At 50.9% G+C, this 23,983-nt stretch overlaps 1 protein-coding gene across 6 annotated transcripts in view; it reads left to right on the forward strand.

The window, feature by feature from the left end:
• Positions 1-1,421: 1,421 nt before the first annotated feature.
• The window catches only part of PLBD2 (phospholipase B domain containing 2), a 28,287-nt gene continuing 5,725 nt past the window's right edge, over positions 1,422-23,983 (forward strand). For 5 of the 6 annotated variants that reach the window (XR_013401479.1, XM_077955297.1, XM_077955298.1 and 2 more), the window contains exons 1-6: positions 1,422-1,722; positions 10,062-10,155; positions 13,905-14,063; positions 15,659-15,759; positions 15,968-16,182; positions 22,337-22,434. Coding sequence is in view for 5 of the 6 variants with exons in the window: in XM_077955297.1 (XP_077811423.1) it covers positions 1,433-1,722; positions 10,062-10,155; positions 13,905-14,063; positions 15,659-15,759; positions 15,968-16,182; positions 22,337-22,434 (957 nt within the window). In the remaining variant the exon portion in view is untranslated. Of the gene's footprint in view, positions 1,723-10,061; positions 10,209-13,867; positions 14,064-15,658; positions 15,760-15,967; positions 16,183-22,336; positions 22,435-23,983 lie in introns of all 6 variants that reach the window. The other variant, XM_077955294.1, reaches the window with a different exon arrangement.

Here is a 23,983-nt window from a genome sequence, read left to right on the forward strand (position 1 = left end):
CTCAGCTTTTTGGATATGAATCCACTGAGCCAGTGTGTACCTTAAAATAAACATCCTCCTGTTCTCTCATATTGGTCTCTGCATTCCTCAGTTTCCCGCAACAGGACTACAGGTGTGCACCACCAAGCTCAGCTAATTTTTATATTTTATACGGATAGAGTCTTGGCAGGTTTCCTAGGCTGGTCTCACACTGCTGGGCTCAAGCATTCCTCTCACCTTGGCCACCCAAAATGCTGTCATTACAGGCATGAGCCACTCACCTGGCCTTCCCTCTCAAATTTTAAGAGTTCCTGATATATTAGGGATATGATATATGTTGCAAATACTTTCTCCCAGTCTGTCAGATATCTTTTGACTTTGCTTATTGAGTTTTTTTTGACACGAAAAAGTTAAAAAATTATACAGTCAAATGCATTAATCTTTCATTGCATCTAGGTTATTTATTTATTTATTTATTTTGAGACAGGCAGGGTCTCATTCTGGTTGCTCAGGTTGGAGTACAGTGGTGCAATCTCGACTCTGCAGCCTCGACCTCCAGGGCTCAGGTGATTTTCCTATCTCAGTCTCCGGAGTAGCTGGGACTATAGGCACACCTCACCGCGCCCGGCTAATTTTTTGTATTTTTAGTAGAGATGGGGTTTCACCATATTGCCCAGGCTGGTCTTGAATTCCTGAACTCAAGTAATCTGCCCACCTTGGCCTCCCAGAGTGTTGGGATTACAGGCATGAGCCACTGCACCCCACGGCATCTAGGTTTTGAGTAGTAGTTAGACAGCTTTTTCCCACACACATGTAAAAAAGGGCACTTGAAGGACAATAGGCAAAGTTGGAATAAAGACTCTGCATTAGATAACTGTATTAAATAAATGGCAAATACCATTAAATAAATCTGGCCAAATGCGGTGGCTCAAGTCTCTAATCCCAGCACTTTGGGAGGCTGAGGCGGGCGGATCACCTGAGGACAGGAGTTCAAGACCAGCCTGGCCAACATGGCGAAAGCCCGTCTCTACTGAAAACACAAAAATTAGCTGGGCATGGTGGTGCGCGCCTGTCATCCCATCTACTTAGAAGGATGAGGCAAGAGAATCGCTTGAACCAGGGAGGCGGAGGTTGCAGTGAGCCGAGATCGTGTCACTGCACTCCAGCCTGGGTGGCAGATGGAGATTTTGTCTTGTCTCAAAAAAAAAAAAAAAAAAGTTGGGGGAAGTGTGCTAAACTGGGTTTGCGTAGGTGGAAGGGGCGGCCGGGCCCTTTAAGGTGGCTCCCGCCCAGTAGGCCTCCCCTCACCCCAGCCCCTCCCACCCCGGAAAAACTCGGCCCAAGCCCGGCCCGCCCTCGGCCCCGCCCGCCCTCGGCCCCGCCCGCCCTCGGCCCCGCCCACGGCGGGGCGCAGTCACGTGACCCGGGCTGCGGCGCGCGGCATTGAGCCGTCATGGTGGGTCAGATGTACTGCTCCTCTGGCAGCCCCCTGGCCCGGGCCCTGACGCGGGCGCTGGCGCTGGCCCTGGTGCTGGCCCTGCTGGTAGGGCTGTTCCTGAGCGGCCTGGCGGGGGCGATCCCGGCGCCGGGGGGCCGCTGGGCGCACGATGGGCCGGTCACTCCAGCCTCCCGCAGCCGCTCGGTGCTCCTGGACGCCGCAACGGGCCAGCTGCTTCTGGTGGACGGCCGCCACCCTGACGCCGTGGCCTGGGCCAACCTCACCAACTCCATCCACGAGACCGGGTAAGGGTTGGCCTGTCCTCACGCGGGGCCATCGGGGGAGGGGGGGGTGCGTGGCGCCGGACCTCTCCTGTTCCCAGGACCGGCCTCTTGCCAGGTGGGAGAGCCCGTTTCTCTGGGGGTCAGCTACTCCCGAGGCTGCAGCACCGCCCTGTGGACCAGGTCCCCTATTTGGGAGGGGGCCACTGCGGCATCCCTCACCTCATGGGGCCTGTCCCTTGCCTTCAGCCAGTGGTGACAGTACTTCTGTCCTCAAGAGGCCAGTTCCCCACCACCAAGGTCACAGTGCCTGCATCTGGACCAGGTCTATGGCTGGTGGGTAACTTCTATCCCCACGGGGACCAGCTTCCTTCCCCAGACTTTGCCCCCTCACCCCATGGAGGCCAGCCCCTGTCCCCAGGCCTCGGGGATGATGAGAACTCAGCAGGAGGCTAACTCTCACCTGCTTGGCTGTGGCTTGCTTGTGGGTGCCAGCCCCCTGCCTCCCTTCCAGTGCCAGGGCAGCAAGACTGAACCTGGGTTCCAGGCCAGTCCAAAAGCAGAGGGTCCCTAAAGTCACATAGACCCATTTAGTACCTTGCTAGGGCTCTGCTCCTCCCTTGTCTTCTGTGTCCTAGTCCAAGGGGAAGTCCTTGGCTGGATGCTGTGTTTGGCAGCCATGCTCACCATCTTTATTGCTGGGATGCAGGCAATTCTGATGTGTGAGTCTCACCTAACTCCTCCGCCTGTCTGGGCTCCCGTTTCCCCATCTGTGGCCCAGATTTTGAGGATGCGCTCTAGTTGGGTGATCACGTGCTGCAAGTTCTGTACAAGGGCTTGTGCCCATTCATTTATTCATTATCCTGATGGTTGGCCTTAGGGACACAACTGAGCAAGGTGGGAGTCCCTACTCAGTGGGAAAGACAGCAACAGAAGGGAAATCAGAGTCAGTGGGAGTGGGAAGGATCAGCTTCAAAGTCTTGTCAGCAGGGCCCAGATGCTAGATCCAGGCTGTGCTGGGGGATCTTAGGGAACCCAGGGTGCATCCGTCATATCCTAGTGCCCAGATGATGCTAGGGAACCCTAGCACTAGGATATGCGCAGGATGTGGTCTGTGCTCAGACCACTGTGCCCTCTGCAGCAGAAAGGGCCTCCTCCCACTGTAGCCCCTATCCATTTTGCTGGCATGCATTGACTTCTGCAGGTGTTGGGGAGACACAGGATGCCGAGGACACCCCCATTCTGGTGGCACTTGGGGGGTACATCAAACAGATGTGAGATTTGGGGGAGATGTTAGCTGCAGACACAGGGGCGCTGGGTGGGGGGTCAATCTGGGAAGGCTCCCAGAGAGAGGAGGCCACAGAGTGAGCTGGCATCTGTGGAGGGAACTGAAGCTTTATGGCTGGCCTCGGGGGCCACCGGGACTCTGGGATCTGGTGACCCATTATTTGCTGACTCACTCATGTTTTTGGCCCTGCATAGCAGAATCAAGAGGGCATGACAGAACTGTGCAGGAGAGGAGGGGCAGGAGCGAGGCCCAGCATGGGCAGGGGGCTTTGGCCTCTGGAGGCCCCTGCTGGGCTGTGTTGCTCTTGACTATGGTAAACATGGAAGTGGAGAGAAGGCTTCCTTGATTGTGCTGGATGGAAAGTTCTTCCAGGCTCAGCCCCTCTGCTGTGTGACCTTGGGCAAATCCCTTCACCTCTCTGAGCCTGTTCCTTCATCTCAAGGTAGGGCCAAAAGGGTCATGGAAATTCACTGGGGTCACAGAAAGCACTGTTTATTTATTTTTATTTGTATTTTATTTTTTGAGACATAGTTTCACTGTGTTGCCCAGCTGGAGTGCAGGGACACAGTCTTGGCTCACTGCAACCTCCGCCCCCTGGGTTCAAGCGATTCTTGTGTCTCAGCCTCCCGAGTAGCTGAAATTACAGATGTGTGCCACCATGCCTGGCTAATTTTTGTATTATTAGTAGAGATGGGGTTTCACCATGTTGGCCAGGCTGATCTCGAACTCCTGACCTCGGTTGATCTGCCCGTCTCGGCCTTTCTGGCTTGTTTTCGGCACCCTCTCTCGTCCCCTCCTCTTACGCTCACATGCCCCTTTCCCTCAAGTTTGCCAGCACTTGAGGCTCTGATGTGGGGAAAACCATACAGCGAGCCCCATTTTATAGGCAGGAAACTGAAGTCCTCAGAGACAGCTGCTTGAGGACTCAGGGTCAGATGGAAGAAAGTCATAGGGGGTGTCCTGGCTCCTGATCAGCAGAATCTCTGATCTGTGGGGGACTCTGTGTCTTATTTCGGAGGGTGGGGGCAGGGATGTGATGCCTCTGTTCACTCAGAATTGGGATCCCTCCTCCTTCCTGGTGAAATCCCCAGATTTTGCCACTGGGGATCCTGGGATTATCAGGATAAATTCTCCCTACTCCATAATCCTTTGTCTTTTTATTATTTTAAAAAGGTTTTTGTTGTTGTTGTTGTTTTTCTTTTTTTTTTTTGAGACAGGGTCTCACTCTGTTGTCCAGGCTGGAGTGCAGTGGTGTGATCACGGCTCACTGCAGCCTTGAACTCCCGGGCTTAAGAAATCCTCCCACCTCGGCCTCCCAAGTAGCTCAGACTATAGATACGCACCCCCATGCCTGGCTAATTAAAAAAAATTTTTTTTGTAGAAACAAGGGTCTTGTCATGTTGCCCAGGCTGGTCTTGAACTCCTGGGCTCAAGTGATCCTCTCACCTTAGCATCCCCAAATGCTGGAATTACAGATGTGAGCCACTGTGCTCGGTACCTTCTTTCAGTTGTGCCATATCTGACTTTGGGCCAACACCCCTACACAGCCTGGAAACATTTAGGATTTGGTGCTTGGAGAGCAGAGGTGTCACTAGGAGCAGAACCTGCCTCAATCTAGCTCTGGCTTTGGTCCTGGGGAAGCTGTATCCTCCAACCTTACTTTGTCTTCCTTCCCTGATCTGATCCCACTGACCAGCACCTTATTGATGAGGTTGCTTAAAGTAAATCACCATCTCATTGAGAGAGGCAGTGAATCAAAATAAGAGGGAATTAACAAATTAGTAAATGGGGAAGCATCCCAAATCCACCAACCAGCAGGCAAAACCAGCCCAGTAAAATCGATAAATAAGGCCCAGCTATTTCTTTGAACAATCACAAGAGATGAATTTATACCATCGAGAATGAGAAAGGAGGCTGGGCGCTGTGTCTCACGCCTGTAATCCCAATGTTTTGGGAGACCGAGGCAGGAGGATGGTGAGAGACCAGGATTTTGAGACCAGCTTGGGCAACATGGTGAAATCCTATCTGCAAAAAATTAAAAAAGTAGCTGGGTGTAGTGGCGCATGCCTGTGGTCCCAGCTACTCGTTTGAGCCTGGGAAGTTGAGACTGCAGCCAGCTGTGATTGTGCTGCTGCACTCCAGCCTGGGCAACAGAGTGACACCCTGTCTCAAAAAAAAAAAAACCAAAAAAAACTTAGGCTGAGATAGGAGTGATAGACACAGATACGGGGGGCATCCCGCATAATGGAGAGCGTCCAAGGCCATACTACACTGCGGAAGTGGGGTGCTGATATTTGTGAGCTATTTGTGGCACCCTGCTCATATCAGTGGTCCGACTTTTTCAAATGTGGCTTCTTTCAAGAGGCACCTTGATTAGACTCTTGAGTCATCTTTGAGACATTAGCTGCCCCTGGCATGAAATCGCAGCCCATAGATTTTCCAGGAAAAAAAAAAAGATTGAGGAAACAGATCTACTGCTGCCAACTTTTTGTCAAGCAAGTGCATTAAAAACAAAGCAGAGCAATATTTGTCAACCCCTGTCAGTGTTTATCTCATAAAAGATTGGCAATTTTAGAGCAAACAAGCAGAAAGGACATACTCTCTGAATAAGGAGTAGTCTTTGTTTGATTTATTTTTTTTGAGATAGTCGGCTCTGTTACCCAGCCTGGAGTGCAGTGGCATGATCTTGGCTCACTGCAACCTCCACCTCCCAGGTTCAAGTGATCTTCCTGCCTCAGCCTCCCTGGTAGCTGGGATTACAGGTGTGCGCCACTATACCTGGCTATTTTTTTTTTTCTTTTGGTAATTTTAATAGAGATGGGGTTTCACCATGTTGGCCAGGCTGGTCTTGAACTCCTAACCTCAAGTGATCTGCCCACCTCAGCCTCCCAAAGTGCTGGGATTACAGGTGTGAGCTACTGTGCCTGGCCGAAGAGTAGTCTTTAATAAGTACATCTAGCCAGGCGCGGTGGCTCAAGCCTGTAATCCCAGCACTTTGGGAGGCCGAGACGGGCAGATCACGAGGTCAGGAGATCGAGACCATCCTGGCTAACATGGTGAAACCCCGTCTCTACTAAAAAAAATACAAAAAACTAGCCGGGCGAGGTGGCGGGCGCCTGTAGTCCCAGCTACTCGGGAGGCTGAGGCAGGAGAATGGCGTGAACCCAGGAGGCGGAGCTTGCAGTGAGCTGAGATCCGGCCACTGCACTCCAGCCTGGGCGACAGAGCGAGACTCCGTCTCAAAAAAAAAAAAAAAAAAAGTACATCTAGTTATAGATGCAGTCTAAAGTGTTCTGACCAGGCGCGGTGGCTTGTACCTGTAATGCCAGCACTTTGGGAGGCCGAGGCAGGAGGATTGCTTGAGCCCAGAGTTTGAGACCAGCCTGGGCAACCTGGTGAGACCCTGTCTCTGCAAAAAATATAAAAAATTAGCTGGGCATGGTTGGTGCCTACCTGTAGTTCCAGCCTCTCAGAAGCTGAGGCGGGAGGACTGCTTGAGTCCAGGTGAGGCTATAGTGAGCTGTGATCACGCCACTGCACTACAGCCTGGGTGGCAGAGTGAGACCCTATCTCAATCAAAACAAAACAAAAGAAAACAAAACAAATTTCTAGCAGTTTAGAAAGAGGGGATATGGGATATGGGAAGTAAAAACCTCTTCCTACCGTTCTTCCTAGATATAAACATTTTTAGCTTTTTTTTTCCTTTTTTTTTTGGAGTGGAGTCTTGCTGTGTTGCCTAGGCTGGAGTCAGTGGTGCGATCTCGGGTCACTGCAAGCTCCGCCTCCTGGGTTCACGCCATTCTCCTGCCTCAGCCTCCCATGTAGCTGGGACTACAGACGCCGGCCACCGCACCTGGCTAATTTTTTGTATTTTTAGTAGAAACGGGGTTTCACCGTGTTAGCCAGGATGGTCTCGATCTCCTGACCTCGTGATCCACCCGCCTTGGCCTCCCAAAGTGCTGGGATTACAGGCGTGAGCCACCACGCCTGGCCTTTTAGCTCGTTCTTCCAGAAATTTCTATGCATAAAGAGGCCTAAACCTTCTTCCATATATATAAATGTATAGGCATATGTGTTGTGTGATGCATTTACATATGGGCTTAGCCTATGGCTACCATTTGGACTTCTCTACTTTTGTTTGAACTTCATCTCTGACCTCTTTGCTCATCAGCACATCAGCCCGCCACGGCGTGTGTGATTATTGTATCAGGCCCCTAACGGTGGGCGTTTCGGGAAGGCCCATCTTTTCTGGCTTTGGAGAAAAGTCCTGCTGTGAAGAAGGGCCCTTATGCCCATCTCTGCAGGGCTGTATGAGCATCCGGCCAGGGAATGGGTTCCTAACCGCTGCCCGTCTCCGGGGCCTCAGTGCCGAGGCCTTGGCGGAGCCCACCCTTGCTAGAAGGGGCAGCTCTCACCAGGTGTGCCCTGGAGGAGGCCACTGGCCACTCAGTTACTACTGGGGCTCGCAACTGCACAGTGTTTTTGGTTTTATGCAGTTTGTCCAAGGTCTCCTTTAATCCACTGCCAGCTTTTATCATGAGGGATCTGCATATTGGGCCCTGTTATAATCTTCCTCCCATCATCACATTCATCGGGTATCCTCAAACTCCTACCCTCTCAGATTTTTTTTTTTTTTTTAAATGAGATAGCATCTTGCTCTACTGCTTGGACTGGAGTACAGTGGTACCATCATAGCTCACTGCAGCCTCGACCTCCTGGGCTTACACAATCCTCCCACCTTAGCCCCAGCCTCCTGTGACTATAGGAGAGCACCACCACACCTGGTTAATTTATTTTGTATTTTTTGTAGAGAGGGGGGTCTCACTTTGTTGCCCAGGCTGGTCTCATACTCCTGGCCTCAAGTGATCCTCCCACGTCGGCCTCCCAAAGCACTGGGATTACAGGCGTGAGCCACTGCGCCATCCCCTCTCAGATTCTTGATGAGACAAATACTTGGTGAGTGCATAATGTGTGTTCTCTCCTGGCACATGCCACAGCAGTCCTCTGAAGGGGGAGTCACTCGCCCGTTTTACAGATGAGAAAACCGAGGCCCCGAGAGGTAAAGCAGTTTGCCCAAAGGTACACAACCAAGAAGGGATCTACCCAGGGATTCAGACCAAGTTGGAGGGACCCCAAACCCAAACTCTTTGTCTTCCATTGTCCTTGCAATTTAAAATCTTAGTTTTTTTCTGTCCTTATCTGTGATATGTGAATCATTAGCCCGAAGTTCATGGCTGTCATCTGCATTTGATAAGAACTATACCTCCTTGCCCCCAACACTCCCCCGCAAACCTGAGTTGAGTTAGAGGCGCAGAGCATGCACTCAAGAATGTTAGTCTCAGCTCTGCTGCTCACCTGCTGTGTGACCTTGGGCAAATCACTTCATCTCACTGTGTTATGTGGGAGCCTCGGTTCCCTACATCTGTAAAATAGGGAGAATAAAACCCATGTCATAGGGTTGTTGGAATAATTTTTTTTTTTTGGACAGAGTCTTACTCTGTCACCCCGGCTGGAGTATAGTGGCACAATCTTAGCTTACTGTAACCTCCCAGGTTCAAGCGATTCATGCCTCAGCCAGCAGAGTAGCTGGGACTACAGGCACGTGCTACCACACCCAGCCTGGGAGGCTGGAGGCTGCAGTGAGCCAAGATCATGCCACTGCCCTCCAGCCTGGGTGACAGAGCAAGATGCTGTCTCAAAACAAACAAACAAACAAAAACCCTGGCGCAGTGGCCTTAAGCTACTGTAAAGTAGCTTAACAAAGTGCCTATAATCCCAGCACTTTGGGAGGCTGAGGTGGGCGGATCTCTTGAGGCCAGGAGTTTAAGATCAGCCTGGCCAACATGGTGATACCCTGTCTCTACTAAAAATACACAAATTAGCTGGGTGTGGTGACTCACACCTGTAATCCCAGCTACTCCAGAGACTGAGGCAGGAGAATCACTTGAATCCAGGAAGCAGAAGTTGCAGTGAACTGAGATCATGCCAGTGTCCTCCAGCCTGGGGAACAGCCAGACTCTGTCTCAGGAAAAAAAAAAAAAAAAATGTAGTCTCAGACCCCATCGCAGAACTGATCAGAATCTGCCTTCTAACCAGGCCTTCAGGTGACCTGCATATGCAGCAGAGGTTGAGAAGCGCTCATTCAGAGGAGTGGGAGCCAGCCTGCCTGGAAGTGAATCCTGCCCCTGCCAACTCTGACCTTTCAGGTGTATCCGCTAGTATTGGGCAGCAGTGCTGTGTGATAAACCAGCCCCAACCCAAGGGCTTAAACCAACAACATTAATCCTCATGGATTTGTGGGGCTGCTGGGGCAGCGGTACTTCATGTTGCAGCTCTACAGACCTGGTGTGCTTGTGTGGCTCTCATATCCCCGGTACCAGTGGGCTGGCTGGGACTTGTTCTTCCCATGGTGATGGCAGAGGCACAAAGGGGCAAGCGAGGCTTCCTGAAGGCTAATCTTATAACCAGCACGCTGTCACTTTCATCCACATCCCATTGGCCAAAGCAGGTCACGTGACACAACCAAGCCCAAATGAAGGAACAGGGAAGGATACTTGGCCATTGGTGGAGGACTGTAGTCTCCTGGCAAAGGGCATGGACATAGGGGTGGGGGTGGCATGTGACATAAGTCTGTGTGTTAATTTCCTCCTCTTCTGCAAAAGGGACAAGATGGGGACGATAACTCTGCCCACCTTATAGGATTATAGGATTATCACAGGGACTCAATGAGTTAATAGACATGAAAGTGACTAGAACATGGCTTGGCACAGAGCTAACATCTCATCCTTAATGGATGTTAGCTGGTGTTATTGTGGGTGAGGGAATGTAGATGGGTCCTACATTTTTTGGGGAGGCTGTTTGTCAATATCTACAAAAATCAAAAATACATGTGCCCTTTGAGCCAGTAGTTCCTCTTGGAGGGATTTAATCCTACAAGCTCACAAAGATGGACAGACGGACATTCACGTGAGTGTCTACTGACCACTGTGTCGTTTTCATGGTGTAAGCCTGGAGATGCCGTGTGTCTAGCTGGGGGCCTCTACCACTCACTGATTGTCCCTTCCTTCCCCTCCAGGTGGGCCTTTCTGGAGCTGGGCACGAGTGGCGGATACAATGACAGCTTGCAGGCCTATGCAGCCGGCGTGGTGGAGGCTGCTGTGTCGGAGGAGGTAAGGGCCAAGGTGGGGACTTGGGGCTCCCACCCTCCCCCACCCCCACCAGCGTGTTCCCCGACGTGCTTTTGAGATGTGTGCAGAGTAGGCCCCCCAACTCCTGCCATAGCCCTCCATCTATTTGGGGAAAAAAAGTGGACACGTATTCTTTAGAAAATTACATTAGGGGCCGGCCACTGTGCCTGGCTCTCACCCACTTCTGATATTGTCTGACTTCTTATAAAGCTCAATAACAAGTAAAGCAAAATAATACATTGTTCAGGGACTCATCGCATGCAGTAAAAGTAGCTTAACAAAAGTAAGGGAGTGGAAACAACTGAAATGCCCCGCTGCCGATGAATGGATACATGAAATGTGATCTATCATACAATGCAACATTATTCAGCTGTAAAAGGGAATGAAGGACTGACACATACCAGAACATGAAAGAACCTTGAAAACATGCTAAACGAAAAAAGCCAGTCACAAAAGGGCACATACTCTATGATTCTATTTATATAAAATGTTCAGAATAAGCAAATCTACAGAGACAGAAAGCTGACTAGTGGGTGCCAGGGACTTGTGGGGAGTGGGGAATGACTGCTGATGGATATGGGGTTTCTTTCTGGGATGATGAAGAGGTTCTGGAGTTAGAGAGTGGTGATGGTTGCACAACTTTATGAATACATTACAAACCATGAATTGTACTTTTTTTTTTTTTTGAGACAGAGTCTTCCTCTGTCACCCAGGCTGGGGTGTAATGATGTGATCTCGGCTCACTGCAAACTCTGCTTCCCAGGTTCAAGTGATTTTCCTGCCTCAGCCTCCCGAGTGGCTGGGATTACAGATGCGCACCACCACGCCCACCTAATTTTTGCATTTGTATTAGAGGTAGGCTTTCGCCCTGTTGGCCAGGCTGGTCTCAAACTCCTGACCTCAGGTGATCTGCCCATCTCGGCCTCCCAAAATGGGAGTTACAGGCATGAGACACTGTGCCCAGCGAAATTGTGCATTTTTAAATGGTTAATTTTATGGTATGCTGACTATATCTCAATATAAATGAATGAATGAAAGGGCTCGAAAGCTACCACATTTAGGGTGGTGGGTGCCTCTAGGGGTAGAGGAGGCAGGGGCTTAGGGGATGCTCAATGGTATCAGTAACATTCTAGGTTTTAGTTTGGATGTTCATTTTATTATCATGCTTCATAACTTAGAATATGTTATATATTTTTTCTGTGTATCAGATAGTACCTAGTGTAATTTTCTTTTTCTTTTCTTTTTTTTTTGAGACATAGACTTGCTCTGTCACCGAGGCTGGAGTACAGTGGCGCAATCTCAGCTCGCTGCAATCTCTGCCTCCCTAGGTTCAAATGATTCTCATGCCTCAGCCTCTGGAGTAGCTGGAATTACAGGCATACACCACCATGCCTGGCTAGTTTTTACATTTCCAGTAGAGATGGGGTTTTGCCATGTTGGCCAGGCTGGTCTCAAACTCCTAACCTCAAGTGATTTGCCTGCCTCGGCTTCCCAGAGTGTTGGGATTACAGGTATGAGCCACCTGGCCTAGGCTAGCCAGACATGCTAACAGGCACTGATGATGACTTTACAGAGACAGCCTGTCATGTGTACCTCACAGTAAACACCTGACATTTTCCAGGGAATGCATAAATTACTGACTTTTCCACTGATGGCCTAACCAGCAGCCCAAAGGCAGAGCACCTGCCTGTAATCCCAGGACGTTGGGAGACTGAGGAGGGAGGATTGCTTGAGCCCAGGAGTTGGAGGCTGCAGTGAGCTAGGATTGTACCACTGTACTCCAGCCTGGTGACAGAATGAGACCTTGTCTCAAAAAAACAAAACAAAACCACACAAAAAACCAAACAAGAAGTAGGTGAAGCTGTGGAGTGACAGCTGTCTCCCATACTGCAGATGGAGGCATGCATTGGGTCACCCAAGTTGGAAAATAATTTGGCATCAACTTGTGGAGTTGAACCTGCATGTGCCCTAGGACCCAGCAGCACTGCTACTTGGGTGTATACCCTAGAGGTGACCCACGGATGTGCATGAGGTGCTCAAAGCAGCCCCAAAGTGGGAGTCCTTAAAACACAGGCAGGTGAATGGCTAACCGGGTGGAGGTGCACAGTGCAGCATGACAGAGCAGTGGAAATGAATGAATCTGAGATGCCTGGAGGCGAAGGGGAAAGAGCACATCACGGAGGACAGCGTCCAGTGGGACACCGTGTTATAAAACTCACGCTGTTCCTTCTGCCACCCAGTCACAGCTGTGGGTGGCCCTCTGGGTCCTTAGTGTCTGAGAAAGTGGTCAGATGCTGGGCCAGGGCTGTTTTGGGTGCTTAGTGGTGAATGAGACATGGTTCAGTCTCTCAAGAGGCTCACAGCCTCCTGGGGACACTGAGGCAAGGGCACAAGTGGCTCTCATGTCAGGAATCCCAGGCCCATGTGCCAGGCACTGTGCCCACAATGTCTCACTGAGCCTCCACCCTAAACCTCTGAGGGAAGCATGTGTACCTCCCTGGATGGATGGGCAGGCTTGGGCCCAGAGAGGTGAAGCTGCTTTCCCAAGGTCAGCCAGCCTGTCTGCAGAGGAGGTACCATTCAACCTCAGCTCTGTCTAACCCACGTCTCGCTCCTAACTGGTGTGCCCTGCTGCCTCCCCCTCCAGCCTGTGGGCTTGTTGTGGGTGGTAATATGTCTTGTCCCCAGCTATGTCCCCTGATCCCAGCCCAGAACATGGTATGGGACAGGCAGTGGGGAAATGCTGTGGAAGTCATGCAGGCCTGCATGGAGGAGGTGGTGTCTTAGTGCACCTTGAAGGATGAACAGGATTTGGATGTGTTTCAGTGAGATGGTGATGGAGCAGCGGTCATGAAGCCATCAATCCTGAGATAGTGAGTGCTGCCACTCACTCATGGGGATGACCAGGCTATGTGGTCTTTTGTCCCCCAGCAGGCGAGCCTGGACTCATGCAGGTGGCATCTCAGTGGGAAGTGCAGAGGGCCGCATGAGGTCTGGGTGAAACTGGCACGGCATTCTCTTGCCCAGTGGAGTCAGCAGGGGTATTGCTGTTTTGTTCCCTGCTGTGTCCTCAGTGCTTAGAATGGAACATAATAGGTGCTCAGAAAAAACATTCATGGATTGACTGGCCAGGCGCAGTGGCTCAAGCCTGTAATCCCAGCACTTTGGGAGGCCAAGATGGGTGGGTCACAAGGTCAGGAGATCGAGACCATCTTGGCTAACACGGTGAAACCCCGTCTCTACTAAAAAATACAAAAAACTAGCCGGGCGAGGTGGCTGGCGCCTGTAGTTCCAGCTACTCTGGAGGCTGAGGCCGGAGAATGGCGTGAACCCGGGAGGCGGAGCTTGCAGTGAGCTGAGATCGTGCCACTGCTCTCCAGCCTGGGTGACAGAGCGAGACTCCGTCTCAAAAAAAAACAAAAAAAACAAAACACATTCATGGATTGACTAACTGAACACGCATATAGATTGGGGTCCCCAGTAACAGAAGTGGTGCCATCAGTTATAGGCTTTGCAGGCTAAAGGCTCTTAGGGCAACTTCCAGGGGCCTGGGGTCCCTAGCGGGGGCAGAGCTGGGCAGGGAGAGGAGCCTCCAGGGACAGGACAGTGTGAGCAAGGGCTCAGGTGGCCATACCAGCAGCCTCCGCTCTGGGGCAGCCTGGGTGGGGGGCTCTCAGGGAAGACAGCACCTCAGCTGCCCACCCCCGCCTCGCCCACCCCCTACCCCGCAGCTCATCTACATGCACTGGATGAACACGGTGGTGAATTACTGCGGCCCCTTTGAGTATGAAGTTGGCTACTGTGAGAGGCTGAAGAGCTTCCTGGAGGCCAACCTGGAGTGGATGCAGGAAGAGATGGAGTCAAATCCAGACTCAGCTTACTGGCACCAGGTGAGCCCAGCTGCCACGCTCGGTCGGAGGGGGCTTCCAGCTGGCCAGCCATCCTGTCCCCTGCTGTCCTGGCCAGCCTTGTGGCATGTCCAGCTGCCCAACCGCCCCTGTGTCCATCATCATCTCCATCTCTGCCCAGTCTCCATCTGTCCACTTGCTAGAACTCCATCCATCCATCCTAGCCTACCTACTGTCAAAGAATGACCAAAAACAAATAGTCAATTGTTAGCACGGTGTTTTACTTGCGTACATATGGCGTTTTACTTGTATACTTGCTTGGTAGATTGATTATGTTGGATGCAAGTAAAGACGGTATGAGAAAGAAGGGAAGGGGAAAACCAGAAAATCCCCGAAAGTCTGGACACAGTGAATTTTGTTTTTCTTTCCTTGAGTGAGCTGCTGATCAGCTGGCCGCTAACAGAGAGGCCCAGGCAGGCGCTCTGCCTTTGGGCCACTGGCTAGGCCTTCATTGGAACAGTCAGTTACTTATGGATTCCCTGGAAAATGTCAGGTGTTTACTGTGAGGTACACACGACAGGCTGTCTCTGTAAAGTGGCCATCAATGCCTGTTAGCATGTCTGCCTAGCCTAGGCCAGGTTTGCACCATTTTCCTCTGTGGAACTTCTCACGGTGCGCCCACCCACCTACTCATACCCTAAGACAGGCTTTTCTACCACCAACCCATCTACTTGTCCGTTCCGCACATCCACCACCCATGCATCCATCCATCCATCCATCCATCCATGCATCCATTCATCCACCCATCCACCCACTCACCCATCTACCTATCCATCTGTTCACTCACTCATCCGTCCATTCATTTACCCATCCATCCATCCATCCATCCATCCATCCATCCACCCACCCATCCACCCACCCACTCATCTACATATCATCCATTCACTCACTCATCCATCCATCCATCCATTTACCCACCCATTCATCTATCCATTCACCCATCTGTCCATCCATCATCCATCCATCCACCCATACATCCACCCACCCACCCACCCACCCACTCATCCACCTTCCGCCTGTCAACCCACCCATCTACCCATCCATCCATCCATCCACCCACCCATCCATCCAACAACCCACCCATCCATCTTGCAGATGCTTACTAAGTGCCCAGTGTGCCTGGCCAAGGCCCCTTGAGGGCCACACTGATAGTACTTCATGGTTATAGGGTGTTGAGGCAAAAGAATGACAATGGGGAGAAGTCAGATGCATGAGACAGGTGCCTGAGGCAGCAATACAGTCAGTACTGAACTCAGAACACGAGCAGTTGGCCGGAGGCCAGGCTAGGCTTGGAGGCGTCCTAGAATAGGTGGCTTTTAAACTAGGCTCTTAAGTGGGGCTGATTTGGGGTTAACACAGGGCAGAGACATAGAGTTAATTCCTTGAAAGCAGGAGAGTGCTCATCATGGAGGGGTGGGTGGTAGTTTGGGGGAGTCAAGGCTGGCTGGAGTCTGGAGGGTACCCCTGGGCCTCCTGTTCCATCTGAACCCCCAGGCCAGAGCCCCTCCCATTGAAGGAGAAGGTGTGAGCCTGGAGGAGAGGCCTCACCCTCCCTCTGCCCCTGCCCCCTCCCCTAGGTGCGGCTGACCCTCCTGCAGCTGAAAGGCCTGGAGGACAGCTACGAAGGCCGTGTGAGCTTCCCAGCTGGGAAGTTCACCATCAAACCCTTGGGGTTCCTGTAAGTGCCACCCCCAGAGTGGACAGGGTGGGAAGAAGGGCTACACACTCATAGTCGGACAGACCTGGGTTCCAGCGTCAACCCTGCCACTGCCTGGCTCTGTGGCCTTGGAGCAGTCAGCTGACCTCCTAGAGCCTCAGCTTTCTCCTCTGCAAAATGGGTACAAAACAGCAGGCATGGTAACCCTCTGGTGCCTGGCCCTCCTCAGCCTGCTACAGCTCTCTGGGGACCTGGAAGACCTGGAGCTGGCCCTGAACAAGACCAAGATCAAACCTTCTCTGGGCTCCGGCTCCTGCTCTGCACTCATCAAGCTGCTCCCTGGCCAGAGTGACCTCCTGGTTGCCCACAATACCTGGAACAACTACCAGCACATGCTGCGTGTCATCAAGAAGTACTGGCTCCAGTTCCGGGAAGGCCCCCAGGGTAGGTGGGTGTGGGTGTATCTGGGGGATGAACGAGTGGGTGGGCACACACGTGGGAAGTGGTCCTAGGAGTTGTGGGCCTTGGAAACCCTCCCAACACACAGAGTCACTGTAGGGATATTTCAAGAGTTCATCTTGTTTTTGTTGTTTTTCTTTTTGAGTCAGGGTCTTGCTCTGTTGCCCAGGCTGGAGTGCAGTGGCAGTCGTGGCTCACTGCAGCCTTGACTTCCCAGGCTCAGGTTATCCTCCTGCCTCAGCCTCCCAAGTATCTGGAACTACAAGTGTGTAGCACCACACTCAGCTAATTTTTTTATTTTTTTATTTTTAAGAGATGGAGTCTCACTATGTTGCCCAGGCTTGTCTCAAACTCCTGGGCTCAAGTGATCCTCCTCACTTGGCCTCCCAAAGTACTGGGATTACTTATGTGAGCCACTGCACCCAGCCAGTTCATCTTGTTTTACATGTTTATTGCCTTTTTTATTTTACCTATTGCTGCTTACCAAGTTACCCCAACATTTTAAACAACAGCAGCTTCAATAACCACTATGTATTTTTTTGCTACTACCTCTATGGGTCGGCTGGGTGGTTTTGGTTTTCTGGGCTGGGCCGGGCTGATCTTGGCTAGGCTCGCTGATGCATCTGCAGTCTGCTGGCAGGTCAGCTGGGGTGGGCTGGCTGGCTTGGGATGGCCTCTTCTCCTGCCTGGGGTTGATTGTCAGCCAGGGTGATGGGGACAGCCGGGCTATGTGGTCTTTCATCATCAGCAGGTGAGCACAGGCCTGTTCATGTGGCATCGGGGCAGGATGTGGTGAAGGCCTCTTGAGGCCTTGGTGAAACTGACACAGCATTCTTTTCTTTTCATTTTGAGACAGACTCTTGCTCTGGTGCCCAGGCTGGGGTGCAGTGGCGTGATCTCAGCTAACTGCAACCTCTGCCTCCAGGGTTCAGGCAATTCTTCTGCCTCAGCCTCTTGAGTAGCTGGGACTACAGGCATGCATCACCATGCCCAGCTAATTTTTTTTTTTTTTTTTTTTTTTTTTTTTTTTTTTTTTTTTTTGAGACGGAGTCTCGCTCTGCCGCCCAGGCTAGAGTGCAGTGGCCGGATCTCAGCTCACTGCAAGCTCCGCCTCCCGGGTTCACGCCATTCTCCTGCCTCAGCCTCCCGAGTAGCTGGGACTACAGGCGCCGCCACCTCGCCCGGCTAGTTTTTTTTTTTTGTATTTTTTAAAGTAGAGACGGGGTTTCACCGTGTCAGCCAGGATGGTCTCGATCTCCTGACCTCGTGATCCGCCCGTCTCGGCCTCCCAAAGTGCTGGGATTACAGGCTTGAGCCACCGCGCCCGGCCTACTAATTTTTGTATTTTTAGTAGAAACAGAGTTTTCCCGTATTGGCCAGGCTGGTCTTGAACTCCTGACCTCAAGTGATCTGCCCACTTTGGCCTCCCAAAGTGCTTGGATTACAGGTGTGAGCCACCACACCTGGCTTGACACAGCTTTTTTTTTTTTTTTGAGACAGAGTCTTGCTCTGTCGCCTAGGCTGGAGTGCAGTGGCACAGTCTCAGCTCACTGTGACCTCTGCCTCCCAGGTTCAAGTGATTCTCTGCCTCAGCCTCACAAGTAGCTGGGATTATAGAAACGTGCCACTGTGTCTGGCTAATTTTTGTATTTTTAGTAGAGGTGGGGTTTTGCCATGTTAGCCAGGCTGAGTACTGGGATTAAAGATGTGAGCCACCGTGCCTGGCTGACACAGCATTCTTTACCCAAATCAAACCAGGTGGCCAGCCTAGACCCAGAGATGGGAGAAAAGGCTCCACCATTTGCTGTGAGGAACTGCAGAGTCACATTGCACATGGCTTGGATGCAGGCATGGGAAGAATTAGAGCCGTTTTTGCAAACAACCAATTACAAGGAGTGCACGAATGCATTCTTCCTGTTAAATGTGAAAACTGGCTGGGCACAGTGGCCCATCCCTGTAATCCCAGCGCCTTGGGAGTTTGAAGCAGGAGGATTGCTTGAGCCCAGGAGGTCAAGGCTGCAGTGAACAGTGATCACGCCACGACACCCCAGCCTGGGTGACAGTGCAAGACCTGGTCTCTAATAAAGAAAAAAATAGTTTACAGTCAAGGTCAAAGTCCTCTATAGTGCCATATCCTTCATCCCAGGCCCCAGCATCAACCCCAGGGATACCACTGCCAAATGTTTGCAGTACCTCCTTCTTGGCCAAATGTAAAAACTTGATGGGACCAGGAGGTGGGGAAGTGTCCAGCCTTATTCGTTGCTAATGGGAGTATGCATTGGCACAGCTACTTTTAAGAGGAATCCAGCTGGCATCTAATAAAATTCAAAATCTGTCACTCCAGTGATCCAGCAATTCTCCGACTCCAGTCTGTCCCTAGAGAGACACTTCAGCTTCTGCATGGGGAGTGTGTATAAGCAAGTCTGCTGTCACAGTGATTTGGTAACAAATATGTCCATTCGTTGAAATTTAAGTAAACTCTAAATTGACATTTATACAGGAAATCATGTACACCGTAAGTGTACAACTTGAATTTCTTGCATATGGAACACCTGTATATAGCATCCATCTGGAGAAACAGAACATTCCCTGCCCCTAGAAGCTTCTCTCGTATCCGTTTCCACACACACCCCACCCCAGCATCATCTCTATCCTGATTTCTGTTTTTTTTTTTTGAAACAGAGTCTTGCTCTGTCACCCAGACTAGAGGGCAGTAGTGCAATCTCGGCTCACTGCAACCTCCACCTCCTGGGTTCAAGCAATTCTTCTGCCTCAGCTTCCTGAGTAGCTGGGATTACAGGCACACACCACCACACCCAGCTAAGTTTTGTATTTTTAGTAGAAATGGGGTTTCACCATGTTGGCCAGGCTGGTCTTGAACAGCCGACGTCAAGGGATCCAACTGCCTATCCTGATTTCTCACAGTGTAGGTTAGGTCTGCCTGGTTTTGAATGTCATGTGAATGGAATTGTGTAGTGTGTGCTCATTTGTTCTGCATGTCTGTGAGATTCATCTGTATTACTGTGTAGCTATAGATCTATCATTCTCATTGCTGTTTATCCATTAAAATTTTAATAGCTTTTAAAAACTGCGTAAGTCATACAGGTATGTTATAGAACATTGGAGAATCCACCAAAACACTCTCACAATGAAAATCACTCGAACACTCCACAACCCGAAAGAGAAAATTTCTGTGAACATTTGGTTATGTTTTCTCCTAGACTTTAAAAAACGTACCTTGCCTGGCACAATGGCTCATGCCTGTAAACCCAGCACTTTGGGAGGCTGAGGCAGGTAGATCACTTGAGGCCAGGAGTTCAAGACCAGCCTGGCCAACGTGGCAAAACCCCGTCTCTACTAAAAATACAAAAATTAGCTCGGTGTGGTGGTGCACACCTGTAATCCCAGCTACTCGGGAGGCTGAGGCACCAGAATTGCTTGAACTGTGAAGGCAGAGGTTGCAGTGAGCCAAGATGGTGCCACTGTACGCCAACCTGGGCAACAGAGTGGGCCTCCGTCTCAAAAAAACAAAAAATTGGCTGGGCGCGGTGGCTCAAGCCTGTAATCCCAGCACTTTGGGAGGCCGAGACAGGCGGATCACGAGGTCAGGAGATCGAGACCATCCTGGCTAACCCGGTGAAACCCCATCTCTACTAAAAATACAAAAAACTAGCCGGGCGAGGTGGCAGGCACCTGTGGTCCCAGCTACTCGGGAGGCTGAGGCAGGAGAATGGCGTAAACCCAGGAGGCGGAGCTTGCAGTGAGCTGAGATCCGGCCACTGCACTCCAGCCTGGGCGGCAGAGCGAGACTCTGTCTCAAAAAAAAAAAAAAAAAAAAAAAAAAAAAAAAAAAAAAAGCATAGTTAAGATTATACCATGTGAATTATTTGCAACTTCCTTCTTTTGACCACTAGGCTGCCTTGGAGAGTTGCTGGTACTGCCTTTTGGTCCACCACGTGTTTTGTTTTTCAAATTATTTATTGATTTTGAGATAGGGTCTTGCTGTGCTACCCAGGATAGTCACAAACTTCTAGCCTCAGGTGATACTCCTGCCTCAGTCTCCCAAAACGCTGGGATTTCAGATGTGAGCCATTGTGCTGGGTCCCACTGTGCTTTTTTCCTTTCCTTTTCTTTTCTTTTCTTTTTTTTTTTTTTTTTAATTGAGACAGAGTCTCACTCTGTTGCCCAGGCTGGAGTGCAGTGATACAATCTTGGCTCACTTCAACCTCCACCTCCCAGGTTCAAGCTATTCTCCCACCTCAGCCTCCTGAGTAGCTGGGACTACAGGCATGCACCCCCCTGCCTGGCTATGATATGGGGTTTCACCATATTGGTGAGGCTGGTCTCAGACTCCTGGCCTCCTGACCTTGGCCTTCCAGAGTGCTGGGATTACAGGCATGAGCCACCGTGCCTGGCCTAGTGGTCCCTTTCTTTTAAAGTGCAAAGACTTAATATAGAATAGATAATTCAGGCTGGACGCGGTGGCTCATACCTATAATTGCAGCACTTTGGGAGGCCGAGGCTGGTGGGTCACTTGAGGTCAGAGTTCGAGACCAGCCTGGCCAGCATTGTAAAACCCTGTCTTTACTAAAAATACAAAAATTAGCTGGACGTGATGGTGGATGCCTGTAATTGCAGGTACTCAGGAGGCTGAGGCAAGAGAATCACTTGAACCCAGGAGGCAGAGGTTGCAGTGAGCCAAGATCCCCCCACTGCACTCTAGCCTGGGCAACAGAGCAAGACTGTCTCAAAAAACAAAAACAAAACAAAACAAAAAAAGCACGAAAAACAAAAAACAAACCAAAAAAATTACACAAAGGATAATTCAGAGAGCTACACACAGAAGTCTGGAGCACTGGAGGGAAGAGGCCTGGGTAAATCCCTGTTCAGCCATTTAACTGTTTGGCCTCTGCTAAGTTACTTAGCCTTTCTGAGTCTCAGATTTCCTTATCTGCAAAGTGGAGATGATAATTCCCTACCCCCATATGCAGGGCGGTTGTAAGGAGTCAATTTACAAGATCACAGGGGTAATAAGCTTCCAGCATACGCGTGAGGTCACAGTAGGCCAGCCGGAGACAGTGCGTAAAACCAGACTAGTACTTGTCAAGGGACAGGCTTCAGGTAGAAGGAATTCTAGGGCAGGAGTGAGGGTACCTGCAGGGGGTGGGCCTGTAATCCCAGCTACTCGGGAGGTTGAGGCAGGAAAAGCACAACTGGAAGGTGGAGGTTGCAGTGAGCTGAGATCGCCCCACTGCACTCCAGCCTGGGCAATGAGAGCGAAACTCTGTCTCAAAAAAAAAAAAAAGGGTCCAGTGAACAAAATACCTGTTTGTGTATCTGACTGTATATATTTAACACACAGGCACATATGCACACACACGCACACGCGCACACACACGCACACACACGCACGCACACACACACGCACACGCACGCACACACACACGCACACACACGCACGCACACTCACACACACGCACGCGCACGCACGCACACACACGGACACGCACGCACACACACGCGCACGCACGCGCACACACGCACGCACACACGCACACACACGCGCACACACGCACGCACACGCACACATGCACACACACGCGCACACACACGCACACACACGCACACACGCACACAGAGTTGTCCCTCAGTTTTGGGGAGGGAGTTGGCTCCAGGAGCCCTTGTGGAAGCTCAGGTCTCTTCTGTAACACAGCCGACTGTTTACATATAACCTATGCATATGCTCCATATCCTATAATCTCTACTTATAATACCTAATACAATGTAAATGCTATGTTAATAGTTGTTATACTGTATTTTAAAAATTTATATTCTCTTTTAGTGTTTTTCTTTTTAATCATGTTTTTTTCCTAGTATTTTTGGTCCTCAGTCAATTGAATCCAAGGACGTGGAGGGCCAGCTATAGAAGTTTGCTGCTGCCTTTTATTTTTACTTGCACACATATGCACTTTTCTATGCCCAATGACCTCAGTTGCTAAATGTCAAAAAGGACACAGTGGGGGCTTCCTCAGAGGCCTGCCTGTGCCCCACCTTGAGACCTGAGTCTTGTTAGGTAGGGTGCAGGGGCCTCCACCTGGGCCTGTCTGACCAGCATCCCTGGCTCGCTCTCCCCGCACAGGGGACTCCCCGCTGGTTCCCGGCAACAAGCTGGTCTTCTCCTCCTACCCCGGCACCATCTTCTCCTGCGACGACTTCTACATCCTGGGCAGCGGGCTGGTGAGTCCCCTTCTCTCGTCTCCTCCGTTCCTGGGGTGTTTGTCACACAGCAGCTCTGAGCCGGCAGGATTGATTCCTGCAGCAAGTGGGGACCAGGCTGCAGCCCAGTGCTGGGTGCCATGTAGGAGCCAGGGGTGCAGCGGAGGACCAGGTGGACGCTGCCCCACCTGCCATTCAGAGCCCAGACTCGCCCTTCCCCTGCTCTGGGGACTCGGACCACCACAAGGGCGTGTTTAAGTGTAGACCCCCAGGCCCCGCACAGAGCCCCCGAAACCTGCAGATGGCCTGGGGCTCTGCATGTAACCCTGGTTGTCAGGAAAGGCTGGACTTGGGGATGTTTGGGACTATCCCTGACCTCAGTGACCTCCCTTGTTTTTGTGTATTCAGGATGACTGTGCCCCCGCATCCCCAACGCTTCTCTCTCCTCCTGCCTCCCTCTTGCTTTCCTCAGAGCCCCTCTGACCTGACCAGGTTTGCTGAATAGAGGCTGTTTACAGTGTGTTGTTTTCATCTTTTTTCCTGGCTGGGGTCCAGACTTGTTTAGAAATCTGTCCCTGGCACTCCTCGCTGAGAAAGTGAACCCTTTGATCTCCAGGGCAACGCTACAGAGGAGAAAAAAACATCACTCTAAAGAACACCCTTAGCACAGAGAACGCCAGCTCCCTGCGGGGACAGGAGGGGCAGGCACTCTTCTTCTTGTCTGATCCCTTGCTTTTCTCTGAGTGTGGAACGAGGCAAGAGAGGGCCAGGCAGTGGGTGAGGTAACCCCCATGCTGTGGCCCAGGTGGTGAAGGGGACTGAGGCAGCTGGGGAGGGACACATGAAATGGTTCCACCTGATTACCAGGAAAAGGTCCAGGCAGGAAACTTCCCTTCCATCAGGGTCCCTAACTGTTTTTGTGCCATAAACCCCTTGGGCAGTCCAGGAAGCTGGTGACCCTCTTCTCAGAATAGTGTTTTAATTTTTATTATTTATTAATTTTTTTTAATAGAGATAGGGTCTCGCTCTGTCACTCAGGCTGGAATGCAGTGGTGTGATCGCAGCTCACTGCAACCTCCCACCTCCTGGGTTCAGGCGATCCTCCCACCTCAGCCTCCTGAGTAGCTGGGACTACCGGCACATGCCACCATGCTCAGCTAATTTTTAAATTTCTTGTAGAGATGAGGTCTCACTGTATTTCCCAGGCCAGTCTTGAACTCCTGGGTTCAAGGGATCCTCCTGCCTCAGCTTCCCAAAGTGCTGGGATGATAGGTGTGAGCCACTGTGCCTGGCAGAGTAGTGTTTTTAGATACATAAACCAAAATGTATAGGATTATGGAGGAAACCAATTATAGTGAAATATAGTTATCAAAACATAAGTAAACTTTTAGTATATATGTGCTGCTTTATTAACACACTGAATAATAAGATCCATAGCAGGTGTGATAAATACCGTAAGTTAGAAGAAGCAAGGTACATGAATGATACTTTAAGGTATGTACAGCCTTGTAATCTGATGGAAAAACTGTGATTTCTGATAGTGACAGTCCCAGTGACTGCTAATACCATT

Source organism: Macaca mulatta, chromosome 11 (assembly GCF_049350105.2).
Source record: "Macaca mulatta isolate MMU2019108-1 chromosome 11, T2T-MMU8v2.0, whole genome shotgun sequence".
In the NCBI taxonomy this organism is placed as follows: Eukaryota; Metazoa; Chordata; class Mammalia; order Primates; family Cercopithecidae; genus Macaca; species Macaca mulatta.